The sequence below is a fragment of the Geotrypetes seraphini genome, chromosome 3 (assembly GCF_902459505.1).
Source record: "Geotrypetes seraphini chromosome 3, aGeoSer1.1, whole genome shotgun sequence".
Classification (NCBI taxonomy): Eukaryota; Metazoa; Chordata; class Amphibia; order Gymnophiona; family Dermophiidae; genus Geotrypetes; species Geotrypetes seraphini.
Window position 1 is genome coordinate 110,139,382 of NC_047086.1, and position 15,283 is coordinate 110,154,664.

Genomic DNA, 15,283 nt, shown 5'->3' on the forward strand with positions numbered 1-15,283 from the left:
GATAGAGTTAAATGGGAATTTTTCTCAGTGGAGGAGGGTAAATAGTGGAGTGCCGCAGGGATCTGTACTGGGACCAGTGATATGTAACTTATTTATAAATGATCTGGAAATTGGCTGTGTAAGGTATATGATTATTTGGTTTATGACTTAATAATAAACTACAAATTTTCTCCATACTACACTTGGTTGTCCATTCTCATTCTGACCGGTGTCTTTTTTCAGATTCACCACTTTCGCAGTGTTACCTTTCTCATCAAATTATGGGACCCCTTCACACCACACAAAACATGTTAGTAGCACTTCTTGAAATGTCGGTGAAGTGTAATAACTGCAATCCTGCTGTCTCTCTTCGGTATTTTATATTTAGAACTTTTTTCCCTAATGTTATAACTTTTCATTTATACCTGAAGTTAAGCAACATTAAAAGGGCAGATCAGACATACACACACCCTTGCCCAAGAGGAATGTTTTTCTCTTTCCTCTCTAATATTGGAGGGTGACCAATGTTATGCCGATTTTTAAAAAGGGCTTCAGGGGAGATCCAGGAAATTACAGACCAGTAAGCCTCACTTCAGTGCCGGGCAAAATGGTAGAAACTATTAAAAAAAAAAAAAATTGTGGAGCACATAGGCAAACATGATTTAATGAGATTGAGTCAGCATGGGTTCAGCCGAGGGAGATCTTGCCTCACAAATTTGCTTAACTTCTTTGAAGGTATGAATAAATATGTGGATAAAGGTGAGCCAGTTGATATAGTGCAGGGGTCTCCTTGAGGGCCGCAATCCAGTCGGGTTTTCAGGATTGTAATCACATCATATGTCTTATTGTATTAATAATTGGGAGGAGGGTAGGAGAAAATGATTATTTTATGTATTACTTGTGTAGTTAATAGTGCGTTTTATGTTCAATTAATTGTATTGCACTGTCAAAGTTTGAAAATCAATAAAGATTAAAAAAAAAAAGTATTTCCCCAATGAATATGCATTGAAAGCAGTGCATGCACATAGATCTAATGCATATTCATTGGGGAAATCCTGAAAATCCGACTGGATTTTCCCCTTAAGTCCCCTTAAGGAGGGACTTTGAGACCCCTGATATAGTGTATCTAGATTTTCAGAAACCTTTTGATAAAGTTCTTCATGAGAGGCTCCTGAGAAAATTAAAGAGTCACGGGATAGGTAGCAAAGTCTAGTTGTGGATTAGGAACTGGTTATCAGAGAGAAAACTAAGGGTAGGGTTAAATGGTCATTTTTCACAATGAAAGAGAGTAAACAGTGGAGTTCCGCAAGGGTCTATACTGGGATCGGTGCTATTTAACTTATTTAAAAACTAGTCTTTAAGCCCGTTACATTAACGGGTGCTAGAACATATGTGTGTGTGTCTGTCTTTATTTCTTTCTCTCTCTCTCCTTAGCCGCTTTCTTTCTTTCTGCCTTTCTTTTTCCTTGGCTGTCCTCTGTTCCTTTTTCTTCACCCCCCCTGTCCATCAGCATCTCTTTCCTTCTCCCCCTGTCCAGCAGTAGGCATCCCTTCCTTTTTTATCACCCCTCCTCCTTCTTATCCCTATGATACTCTTACCTTGCTCTGTCCCTGATCAGAGGTTCCCGACAGCCGCCCAGTTGCACCCATTGGAAAAGTTCCCACTGACGCATCCCGCACCCCTCCTGACTCGGCTCCCGCTGTCCTTTATGTCTGTCTCTGTCCCTGGCCCCCTTTGCCTGTCTGTCTTTCTGTGTATCTCCCTGCCCCTGTGTCTTTCTTCTTTCTCCCTCTGTCTGTCTGTCCAAACCAGCATTCCATCCCCCTCCATTTCCCTCCCACCACACCAGTTCCCTGTGCACCTGCCCTTATGTCTTTCTTATTTTCTTTGTGTTTCCCTTCCTCTCTCTGTCTGTCTGTCCAAAGCAGCATTCCCTCCCCCTCTATTTCCCTCCCCCCCACCCGTTCCCTGTGCAGCAGCATTAGCGTTTCCTCTACCCCCCCCTTTCCCTTCCCACGGTCCGGACTACAAACGTGATGATTCCAGCAGCACTTGCATCAGTCTCCACACGCTGCTTCGGGTCCTTCTACTGCCCTGATTTACTCTGGCACGTCCCTGATGACATTATCAGAGACGCGGCAGAGCAAATCAGGGCAGTAGAAGGGCCCGAAGCAGCGTGTGTAGACTGATGCACACGCTGCTGGAATCGCCATTCGGGCCCGCGGGAAGAGAAGGGGGTGGGTGTCAAAGGAGGAACGGAGATCGGCGGCGGCAGGAGGAACGGAGATCATCGTCTGGTTGCGGTTGGGCTTGTGGAGAGCAGGGAGGCTGTGACGTAGAAAGCAAGTAGGTGGTGACATAAAACCTGCGCATGCGCACTTGTATTTTTGCGACCGATCAGGGAACACGTTTTTTTAGTGTGCATGCGCCCCTATCATTTTATTATATTAGATGATCTACATCTCCAAGAGACATGGTGAAACGTTATATGATGCAAATATTGGAAATTTCCGAAGATATTTTGTCACCACTTACGCAGGTTTATTACCTACCTATTAAAAGAGAGGAACAGCAGCAATTACAAGAAAAGGACCAGCAACCGATAAATGTTACTGCAATATTGGAACATTCTGATATAGAAATGGCTAAGCCAGCAACACTTTTGATTACAGTAGCCTTAGCATAAGATAAAAACTGGTTGCTCAGGCTTTTCTTCAAAAATAGACATAAGAAATTTATGGGACTTAAAATATTGATTTTTCCAGATCTGGCTCGAGATACACAAAGAAGGAGACGTGAATTTCTTCTTTTAAAACCAGGGGTTATAGCTTTGGGGGTGACTTTTTATCTTTGACATCCTTGTAAATGTATGATACAATATCGTATGAAAAAATATGTCTTCTTTGATCCAAGCCAGTTGACAACATTCTTGTCTACAGCACCTCAGGTTTAAGGGGAAATAAGAGGATAATTGATTTTTGTTAACCCATCTCAGCCTAAAGGGTCTATTTTCTTTTATATAACAATTTAGCTTGTTAATATTACTTTAATTTTCAGCTATGTATACTTTGGATCCTTATTGTGGACTAGAGCTGAAGTTAAGCTATAATGATTTTCTTTGTAATAAGTTTGGGATGTAGAATGATTATATTAGTGCTTTATTGGCTTATCTTTATTTTTCTGTACAAGTGATACTTGAATTGTAAATTGAAAATTATAAATTAAAAAAAAAAAAAAAAAAAGATCTAGAAATTGGAACGACGAGTGAGGTGATTAAATTTGCAGATGACACTAAACTTTTCAAAGTTGTTGAAACGCATGTGGATTGTGAAAAATTACAGGCAGACCTTAGGAAATTGGAGGACTGGGCGTACAAATGGTATAAATGCAAAGTGAATCACAGTTACCGGATGCTATGGTCCACCTAGGGGGTTAACACCCTAGAAAAGGATCTGGTATCATTGTAGACAATACAATGAAACCTTCCACCCAATGTGCGGCAGTGGCCAAAAAAGCAAATAGGATACTGGGAATTATTAAAAAAGGGATGGTTAACAAGACTAAGAATGTCATAATGCCCCTGTATCGCTCCATGGTGCGACCTCATCTGGAGTATTGCGTTCAATTCTGGTCTCCTTATCTCAAGAAACATATAGTGGCACTAGAAAAGATTCAAAGAAGAGCAACCAAGATGGTAAAGGGGATGAAACTCCTCTCATATGAGGAAAGGCTAAAACGGTTAAGGCTCTTCAGTTTGGAAAAGAGACGGCTGAGGGGAGATATGATTGAAGTCTATAAAATCCTGAGTGGAGTAGAACGGGTACAAGTGGATCGATTTTTCACTCTGTCAAAAATTACAAAGACTAGGGGCACTTTATGAAGTTACAGGGAAATACTTTTAAAACCAATAGGAGGAAATATTTTTTCACTCAGAGAATAGTTAAGTTCTGGTAAGATGTGGTAAGAGTGGATAGTGTAGCTGGTTTTAAGAAAGGTTTGGACAAGTTCCTGGAGGAAAAGTCCATATTCTGTTATTGAGAAAGACATGGGGGAAGCCACTGCTTGCCCTGTATTGGTAGCATGGAATATTGCTACACCTTGGGTTTTGGCCAGGTACTAGTGACCTGGATTGGCCACCGTGAGAACGGGCTACTAAGCAAGATGGACCATTGGTCTTACCCAGTAATCTATTCACTGTTTTCTCTCACTGCTTTAAAAATACAGAATCAAAATAACTGTGCAAGTTTGCTTTGTCTTGCTTGGTTTTCTTTCTGAATGCAAAATTAACATTCAAATAAATACAAAATTAAAAAAAAATTAAATGTACAACAGATTCTATAAAAAACAGAATGTACATCTGCAGAAAACTACATCAGTATAGAGATACAGCCTATTTGTATGGAGAAATGTTTCCTTCTGTGCACACTCTTGATGTGTCTAGCCTAGAAAAAAAGAGAGACTGGAGGCAACTAAGAAAGCTCCTCCAGTAGACAAGGTGGTCAAGTAATACAGAGCTGGTATAGTAACAGAAGAACAATTCTAAGCTATAAAATTCACTTGCAAAACATGTTTTACTATGTTAGAAGAAAAACTGAAAACTGATCCAAAACGGCAATATTAGATCCAAAGGAAAAAATTTAGGTGCTCTTCTACGAAGTCATGGTAAAAATGACATTTGCCGCAGCTTTACGTGGGACTTTACAATATGATAGCTGCAATTTTAATGCTGAAAGTATTGGAAGCATTGCCAATATCAGCCCTTTTAGGTCCTTTGTTAAAATTGCAGATAGCATTCCATACTGTCCATAGATTTAATGCCTCTTATTCAGGAGGCAGTAAGTGGTTCCACATGAACTCTGCATTAATCAGCATGGGCCTGATTCTATAAATGGTACTCTAGTTAGGTGCCACTAGGCACTGTAATTGAGGCTGCCTAACTAAAATCCGTGTCTAAACTAAATTAAATCAATTAGCGTGCCATTAAAGTTAATTGAATAATTAATGTTAAAATATTAAATTTAAAAGTTAGGCACGGAATTCCACACAGTGCCTAGAACGCCTTTTGGGGCGCCTTCCAGCACCTACCTGAAAAGTAGGCATGGTTGACTTAGATATCACTAGGTGTCCGTGTTATGTGCCATAAAACCTGGCCTAATATGCCAGTACCTACCTCCAGGACACCTAGCAATACCTAAGCATGCCTAAGCGCTGCTAGGTAGGATTCTATAAATGGCTCCTAGCAGTTGGTTGAGAACCATGCTGCTCGGAGTCATTTATAGAATCTGACCTCATGTGCTAAATGCTGTGCTGTCAAATGCCTGCCCATACTATACCCTCTACCATGATGGTCACGTAACATGAAGTTTACTACACATTACAAATTTACTGCAAAGCCCCTTAACACAGTACTGCACTAGAAATTAACACTCAACGAATTGTATGTTAAGTGCCCAATGCAGTTCAGTAGAAGGGTCTCTTAAATGGAAATGTAAAGTGTTTCTTCTGATTTTTGGAGGCAAAAGTCAGTGCAACTTTGCCAACCTGTCAAGACAGAAGAGTAACTACGAATCATTTATAGTAATAGATTATTTTCCATTTATTCAAGAATAAATCTGACTACATACCACAGTTAGATAAACCAAATCAGTAAAATACAACAAAATAACTTTGTAAATGTACCTGACCACGAATGGGGGAGATGGATCCTGGGGATACAGTCCGAGTAAAGGCAGAGATATTTTGCCATGTCGTGTTTACATTTAAGGTGGAGAAAGGTGCATTTTGATACTCAGATTCTGTTTCAGCTGCTGATTTACTGGGTGACAATGGCCTAAAAATTGAACATTAAAATAATTATGCAACTTGTTCATTAGCCAAATTTATTTCATAAATGTACAAAGAAATAGCAGTAATGTCAAATTAAAGAGGCACATAGGAATACATTGAATATACCTACAAACATTCCTTTTACACCCTCCTTTACAAAGCCACGCTAATGTTTTTAGCGTCGGCCGCCAGGTAACATCTCCAACACACAGAGAATTCCTAGATATTCATAGATTTTCAAATAACCATTTAACAGGTACAGGCTATAGATATAAGACAGTACTTGAGAGATTCATTTTATAATGCTTATTCAAAGATATGAGATGTGAACAATAACATAACAAGTGAAACAACATATCTAGGGCCATTGTACAAGACCAATAGGTAGTATGGAGAGAAACATTATACTAGCTGCTTTCACTAGGGTCCACAGGAACTGATGCGCTCTACACAACAGATTTGAGTGATTGAGGTGATTAGAGATGTACCGATTAAAAAGCCCCAAACCCTCATCTCACTCACCAAAAACAACTCAGTACCTGTGCATTTACAGGGTACATAACCCTCAAGTATTTGGTAAACTCAGGATACAGAAGTGAAAAAGCATGCTAAACTATCAGGCTACAAAAACAGCCAGAGTATTCTGCTTTTAAACTAAAAAGGAAACCCTAGCTATGAAGGGGAATGAAACACTTATTTATCTCTCCAGCCTACTACATGTAGATTTTAAAACTGCTGCTAATAAGTGATCTTTTCCTTCCAAAGCCAATCTTTGACTCTTGCATATTAACCAATGGCACTTGGAAACAGCATAGCATATGCCATAGGTAACCATCATTCTGCATACTTATTTTGAAACCAGATTGTTCAAGAAGCTTCATATGGTCTTGATATAAATATTTATCATATAACTTTTCAATTATTGTACTGCTTCCCATATGCTCACCATTATTCTTCATTCAAATGTACTGTATTCAATGCACTACAGTGATGTGAAAAAGATTTGTCCCTTTCCTCCTCATTTCCCCTATTACATATGTCATACTGAATGGTTTCTAATCTTTAAACAAAATGTATTATTAGAGAAAGGGAACAGAGGTATACAAGTAACACTATTTGGTATACACATAACACTATTTTTACTTGACTACTATATTTATTTAATGAACAAAATTATTCAACATTCATAACACCTATGTGAAAAACCAATTGTCCCCTCAATCAACCAACCTGCATCAGGGGTCACTCAATACAATCCTGATGCAGTGAGACATCAATAAAAATAAAAAAAAACAACCAGTCAAATGAAACCGAGATAAAGACTTCAGCGTTGCTGAAATGAAAGTCTGCACAAACGTGCTGTCCATTCAGTGTTTGAAGTGTGATCCCCCATCGTAATTAGTTGTTTGGGAAGTTGCATTAAGTTCATAGTTTATATCCTATCAGCTAAAAGATAACTTACTTAGATGCTGGTGAGGTAGGGAACACAGATATTGTAGGAGGAAGTAAGGCCTTCTTAGGAGATAAAACATTTTCACTTTCTAGCATTTTTTCAACATAATTGGATGGGAACCAGCCAGTATTTCCTTGAATACTGCCATACAGCCAGCCTGCTTCTCCCATGTTGCTTTCATCCACCTGAAAAAACAATGTTAAAAAAACCCCTCCAATCTCAGAATGTGATGCAACTATAACTGGAAACATTTGTTAATTAAAATATTAGACATTGATATTTAAAGTTATAATAGGCCAAGATGCAAAGAAAGTAATAAAAAATGTTTATCAAACTGTTTTTGAGAATTACATAAGTTCATTTCTGAGATAAGACTATCAACTCACTGTGTGCTAGCAAGCAGAGCAAGGTTTGTTTCCCAGCTGTTATTTACATGGATGGAAAGCAGTGGCTTAAATTTTATCCACTATGAAGATTGTCTACTGTCTGCTGAACAGAAGACAATTTATAACTTAACTCTGAGCTTACCGTATATACTAGAATATAAACTGAGATTTTTGGGCCAATAAAATGACCCAAAAATAGAGGTCTTAATTTATATTCAAGCCCCCTTCTGATGATGGTGCTTTTTTTTCTCCCCTCCCCACCCAAAGACCAATATTGCTATCTTCCACTCCCCTAGATGACCAGCACCGCTATCCTCCACCCCTTTCAGATGACTGGCACTCCTATCCCTCCCCCGATGAATGGCACTGCTATTCCCCCCCCCAGTGACCAGCATTCCTATCCTTCACTACCCGCTCTCCCCAGACTGGCATCATACTTACAGTCCTATTGCTCAGAAAGCCGAAGTCAACATCAAAGCTCTGTGCTGGGCTGGTGAGTGGCTTTGAGTATCTGTGAATGCTCAAGGCCTGCTGGCTCCCACCCTCTCCAGGATTCTCACAGGGAGTCCAGCAAGACTTGAGCATGCGCAGATGCCCAAGGCCCTGCACCAACCCAGCACAGAGCATTGGTGTCTGCTTCCTGAGTACCAGAACTGTAACTGCAATGTTGGTCTGGGGCGGGGAGGGGGAGCATTTAGTAGAGGATAGTGCCTAAGTGAACAGGATCAGTCTTCACCATTTGGTTTTAAAGCAGGCAGTGAATATTATGTTTTCAGTGCAGTTTGGTAAGCGAGGGATGTTGTCATTGTACTCTGATGGTTTTTTTTAAGTAATATAACCTCAAATAAATTGATACGTCTGTGTGGAATCGTATTCTTAAATAATCAATTATGTTGTCTAGGGCAGGGGTAGGCAATTCTGGTCCTCGAGAGCTGGAGCCAGGTCAGGTTTTCAGGATCTCCACAATAAATATGTATGAGATAGATTTGCATCTCAAGGAGGCAGTGCATGCAAATCCATCTCGTACATATTCATTGTGGAGATCCTGAAAACCTGACCTGGCTCCAGCTCTCGAGGACCAGAATTGCCTACCCCTGGTCTAGGGGAAAAGCTAGTTTGTAGTATATATTTAAAAAAAACACTTTATTTGTTCTGAAGTTACACATTGTAAAATAAAGTATGTTTATACTCCAATCAACAGTAGGGCTATCATATTTTAAAAAGACAGGATATCTTAAACTTAATCTTATCTTAAGATTTTTTGTGGTAGAAAGCATAGTAGCATCACCACTGAAAATCCAAATATAAAACTTAATTACATAACCATTTATAAAGTTATGCCTACTTATTTGCCACCTATATACAGAGGGGCCCAAAAAATGTATACACACTTCAATAGTGGTTATCTATGCCCTTTTTCAAAATCCGAATCAAATTATGGTGGCGATGTACAGTATTACGTTGTCGCTAAAGATGGCTAAAGCCACCATGTGGCTGTAAGAAGAGTCATAAAATTTTATGCAGATATTTTTCATGTATACATTTTTTTGGGGCCCCTCTGTATTTAAAGCTCACCCTTACCAATTCTTACCTTTTTTTTATAACAGTATAACTTGGGCTGTTTTGGATTAAACAGCTCAAACTATACATATGGCCCAGATCTTTTAAATTAAAAAAAACCACTTATGCAGTCTTCCTTACCTGAATGACATCCCCAGCATGAAAGCTAAGCTCATCATTATTCCTTGCATCAAATGGGTACAAAGCTCTATAGTTCACGAAGGTAGTTGTCGACTTGTATTCTGTTCCGCTAACAGTGTTGTCTAGAGATGATAGAAAAAAAATTAGATTATTATTTATTTATTCTGATTTTTCTTGTTAAACCGTGCCTACAGACATCATTTTAAATGTTTTTCTCCTTGCAATCTTTGTTCAAGTTTCAGTTTTCTTTTCTGGTTTTTCTTTTTTTTGTCTAGTTCCTATGAATAGCTTATTTGCCATATTCTCCTTTTTAGTCTCAAATTAGAAGAACTATCCTCAATCATGTGTCAAGCTTTATCTGAAATTTAATGGAGCTTGGTTAGAACAAGAGAAAGCCTGGTTCAAATCCCTCTTCATCTACAAATTTTCCTTGTGGCCTGACCCCGAATGGAATGAGCCTTGATAAATTCCAGAACAGGCTTCTTTTGAAGTAGGTACGCCAAAGTGATAGTCTCCTTGATCCAGCGCACAATGGTAGACTTGGAATCACCATCCCCCTTATGAGAACCCACTAAGAGGACAAAAAGCCAATCTGATTTCCGTGAAGCGTGAAGGACTTTACAGACATCCAACTTGCGCAACTGCCTCTGCTACAAAGAGCCCTCCAGACTACCCAAAACCGGGAGGACCACGGACTGGTTGACATGAAAAGGCAAAACCACATTTGGCAGAAAGGAAGGAACAGGCTGCAGCACAACGTGCTCCCTAGAAAACTCTTGGAAGGGAGGCCTACAAGAGAAAGTCTACAGCTCGGAAACACGTCTGGCAGAAGTAATGGCCACCAGGATGAACGCCCTTCAACGAGCAAGAACCTATGGGCTCAAAGGGAGGGCATACAAGCATGGACAGGATGAGATTGAGATCCCAGGCCAGAACCGAAGGCCACACTGCTGGCTGAAGCAATTTGGCTGCCCGCAAAAACAAATCATGTCCTGAGAAGATGTCAAATGCCTACCATGCAGCAAACTATGAAATGCAGACAAAGCTGCAATCTGAACCCAGAGGGAAGGCCAGGCCAGACCCCTATCCAGACCATCCTGCAAGAACTCCAAGATGTGAGGCAAAGAGGCACAAATGGAAACCACTCCACGTGCAGCACACCACTCCTCAAAGATATGTCAAACACAAACATAAGCCTGAGAAGTGTAAAGTCTCTGGGACCCCAAGAGAGTGGAGATCACCTTATCTAAATAACCTTTCTTACTTAGGCGTTCCCTTTCAAGAGCCAAGCCGCAAGACAAAAGGGACCCGGATCGGGCCTTGAGTCAGAAGGTCTGGTGAGAGGGGCAACGGAAGAGGATCTGCCACAAGATGACAAACCAGATCTGTGAACCACGGCTGTCGGGGCTAGTCCAGCACCACCAGGATCGTGCAACCCAAAGAAGGACTCTCCCCACCATCGGCCACAGAGGAAACACGTACAGAAAGCCCTCTGACGGCCAAGGCTTCACCAGATCATCCAGCTCCTTGGCCTGAACATCCCTGCGCCGACTGAAGAACTGGGGCGCTTTGGCATTGATAATTGTGGCCATCAGGCCCATGACTGGCTGACCCCAAGCCTGCACAATCAACTTGAAGGCTATGGGACCGAGACACCACTCTCCAGGTTCTAGCATGTGACGACTGAGGAAGTCTGCCTGGACATTCTCCCATTATGTGGGAAGCCGAGATGTCCAGAAGATGAGTCTCTGCTGAGGCCATAAGCACCTCCTCCTGTGCCACCTCCTGTGCCACCAGACGACTCATGGTTTCCCCCTGATGATTGACATAAGTCACCACTGTGGAGTTCTCCGAGAGAACCCGGACCGATGTACCCATTAGCAACATCTGGAATGCTAGCAATGCCAACCGGATGACTCTGATCTCCAGAATACTGATCGACCAAGACGCCTCCTCTGGAGACCAGCTGCCTTGAGTCAAGCGACTGAGACACTGAAGTCCTCAGCCAAGGAGACTGGCGTCCATAATAAGCACTGTCTATTGGGGGTGATCCAGACTCACTCCATGCACCAGGATTGGAAGACTTTAGCCACCACTGGAGGCTGCAACGAACCAACCCCCAAAGAGGAACGGGAGAGTCCAGATTGTGCAACTGAGGGGACCACCGCTGAAGCAGAGCATACTGAAGTGGCCACATGTGAGCCCGAGTCCACCATCAACCTCAAAACCTGGAGAAAATCCAGCACCCAAGGAACCCATCAGAAGGCGAATCTGCAACTTGTTCAATCGGGCCTCTGGGAGGAAGACCACCCATCCCAGCGACTGCAGAAACTCCACAACCTGAGCCATAACCTGGGAACTCTCCTGAAAAGACTTTGCTTGGATCAAACAGTCATCCAGATAGGGATGAACCAGAATTACATTACATTACATTAGTGACTTTTATTCTGCCGTTACCTTGCGGTTCAAGGCGGATTGCATAAGAGGTTATCTGGACATTTCCAGAAGAGTTACAGAGTTGAACGGGTTACTTCGGGGAATTGAAGAGCTTCCTGTGGTGTTAGTTTGTTTTGATGGATTTCCTCTTTGCGCAAGGCCGCCGCCATGACTACCATAATCTTGGTGAACATTCACGGAGCCATGGTGAGGCCAAAGGGAAGTGCGCAAAACTGATAGTGCTGTCCCAAGATCACAAAACGAAGGAACCTCTGATGGGAAGCGCAAATCAGAACATGCAAGCAGGCCTCCGTTAGATCGAGAGAAGTCAGGAATTTCCCCGGTTGGACCACCAGAAGAACAGATCTCAGGGTCTCCATGTAAAAAGAGAGAACCCTGTTGACTCCCTTCAGATCCAGAATGGGCCGAAAAGACCCCTCTTGTTTGGGTACTACGAAATAAATGGAATACCGGCTGGTGCAAAACTCCTGAGGAGGCACTGGAACTACTGCTTTGAGGTCTAGCAACCTTTGCAGCGTCTGACAAAAAGCCCGCTTCTTCCATGCCGTCTGACAAGGAGAAGATAGGAAGCGATCTGGAAAGGGCCGGGAAAACTCCAGAGCATAACCATCCCGAATCACCTCCAGGACCCAGTAATCCATAGTGATCTTGGCCCAGCCCTAGTAAAACAGAATAAAAAAGGAAGCAGAAACGAGAGGCCCATGCACACAAAAGCAATAAAGAATTTCAAATAACTTTAGGGTCCTGCAAACTGATGTGAGGCCACAGGTGCTGCATGTGAATGGTAGAACCAAAATAAGCATTTTAGAAAACTTCTAAACAACAGAAGCTATTTCATGTGTGGGCTTTTTCTAATAGATGTGAGGACATGTCATTTTGCTTATCTTCAGAGAAAAAGATCATCCAGAGTCAAAACAGAGCAGGATATTATTCATACTCCCTATATTAATCCCTTCTCTTGCTCATCTTCCACACCCTTTTTAAACCTCCCAAGTCCCCTCTGTTCCCCTGATCCTCCACACAATCTTATTCCTCACCCACTCTCTCTTTCCCCACATCCATTCACTCTCCTCTCTTGCCCTGCCCCCTCCATTCTCATGACTCCTTCTTTTTTGTCACATACTCCTCCATCCCTCACTCACCCAATCATCCCAGCTTGTATACAGCAGGTGGGACCAGTAGTGCTCAACTTTAAGATATATCTTTCTCCCTCTCTTTCTAGTCCAGAAAGCACAGTTACTTACCGTAACAGGTGTTATCCAGGGACAGCAGGCAGATATTCTTGACTGATGGGTGACGGCACCGACGGAGCCCCGGTACGGACACTTTTAGAGTGATTGCACTCTAAGAACTTGGAAAGTTCTAGAGACCGCACCGCGCATGCGCGAGTGCCTTCCCGCCCGACCCCGACGCGCGGTCCCTCAGTTAAGATAAGCCAGCTAAGAAGCCAACCCGGGGAGGTGGGTGGGATGCAAGAATATCTGCCTGCTGTCCCTGGATAACACCTGTTACGGTAAGTAACTGTGCTTTATCCCAGGACAAGCAGGCAGCATATTCTTGACTGATGGGTGACCTCCAAGCTAACTAAAAGAGGGATGGAGGGAAGGTTGGCCATTAGGAAAACAAATTTTGTAAAACAGATTGGCCGAAATGTCCATCCCGTCTGGAGAAAGCATCCAGACAATAATGAGATGTAAAAGTATGGACTGAGGACCACGTAGCAGCTTTGCAGATTTCCTCAATAGGCGTGGAACGGAGGAAAGCTACAGATGCTGCCATAGCTCTTACTCTATGGGCCGTGACGGAACCTTCCAGTGTCAGTCCCGACTGAGCATAGCAGAATGAAATGCAAGCCGCAAGCCAATTAGATAGCGTACGCTTAGACACAGGACGTCCCAATTTATTCGGATCAAAGGACAGAAAAAGTTGGGGAGATGATCTGTGGGGCTTAGTACGGTCTAAATAGTAAGCTAAAGCCCGCTTACAGTCCAAAGTATGAAGAGCCTGTTCTCCGGCATGGGAGTGAGGTTTGGGAAAAAAAACAGGCAGTACAATAGATTGGTTGAGATGGAACTCAGAGACAACCTTAGGGAGAAACTTTGGATGTGTACGTAGAACCACCTTGTCATGATGAAAGATTGTGAAAAGGGGGTCAGAGACTAGTGCATGGAGCTCACTGATCCTCCTGGCAGAGGTGAGAGCAATAAGAAAAAGTACCTTCCAAGTGAGAAATTTGAAAGAGGCAGTAGCCAAGGGTTCAAATGGAGGTTTCATCAAGGTGGAGAGAACCACGTTCAGATCCCAGATTACAGGAGGTGCTCTGAGAGGTGGTTTCATATTGAAAAGACCTCGCATGAATCTGGAGACTAGGGGATGAGCTGAAAGGAGTTTCCCCTGGACCGGCTCATGAAAGGCCGTAATGGCACTGAGATGGACTCTGACGGAAGTAGATTTAAGACCAGAGTTAGACAGAGACAGCAGATAATCCAAAAGAGTCTCCACTGCAAGAGACTTGGGATCATGATGATGAAGGAGACACCAAGAAGAAAACCTTGTCCACTTTTGATGGTAACATTGTAGAGTGGCTGGCTTCCTGGAGGCGTCCAGAATGGAGCGAACAGGCTGAGATAGAATAAGATCAGTTGAAGTCAGCCCGAGAGATACCAAGCTGTCAGGTGGAGGGACTGCAGGTTGGGATGGAGAAGGGTTTCCTGATTCTGTGTAAGCAGAGAGGGAAACAGTGGAAGTAGAAATGGATCCCTGGAACTGAGTTGAAGTAGAAGGGAGAACCAATGCTGCCTGGGCCACCGTGGAGCAATCAGGATCATGGTGGCCCGTTCCCTCTTTAGTTTGAACAAGGTCCGAAGCATGAGAGGTAGAGGAGGGAAAGCATAGAGGAACAGATTGGACCAATCCAGAAGAAAAGCATCCGCTGCTAGACGGTGGGGAGAGTAAAGTCTGGAGCAGAATTGGGGCAACTGATGATTGTGAGGAGCTGCAAAGAGGTCCACTTGAGGAGTGCCCCATTGAGCAAAGATGGACTGTAGAGTCGATGGGTCGAGAGTCCATTCGTGGGGTTGGAGAACTCTGCTGAGCTTGTCCGCTAAGTAATTCTGTTCTCCTTGAATATAAATCGCCTTCAGGAATATGTGGCGAGTGGTTGCCCAGGACCAGATTTTCTGAGCTTCCTGGCATAAGAGGCGAGAGCCTGTTCCACCCTGTTTGTTGATGTAGTACATGGCTACCTGGTTGTCTGTGCAGAGTAGAAGGACTTGAGGAAACAGAAGGTGTTGGAAGGCCTTGAGGGCATAGAACATTGCCCTGAGTTCTAGGAAATTGATATGATGCTTCTTTTCCTGAGGAGTCCAAACGCCTTGAGTTTGATACTCGTTCAAATGGGCTCCCCATGCATAAGGGGAGGCGTCGGTGGTGATGACCAGTTGATGAGGAGGCAGATGGAACAGAAGGCCCCTGGAGAGAT

The 15,283-nt window shown here is 42.8% G+C and overlaps 1 protein-coding gene across 7 annotated transcripts in view; it reads right to left on the reverse strand.

Annotated features, from left to right (window-relative positions):
• The window catches only part of ITSN2 (intersectin 2), a 317,097-nt gene that overhangs the window by 130,660 nt on the left and 171,154 nt on the right, over window positions 1-15,283 (reverse strand). For all 7 annotated transcript variants that reach the window (XM_033939784.1, XM_033939780.1, XM_033939783.1 and 4 more), the window contains 3 exons: window positions 9,346-9,467; window positions 7,268-7,443; window positions 5,659-5,809 (listed from right to left, as the gene is read on the reverse strand). In XM_033939784.1, coding sequence (XP_033795675.1) covers window positions 5,659-5,809; window positions 7,268-7,443; window positions 9,346-9,467 — 449 coding nt within the window. The remainder of the gene's footprint in view (window positions 1-5,658; window positions 5,810-7,267; window positions 7,444-9,345; window positions 9,468-15,283) is intronic.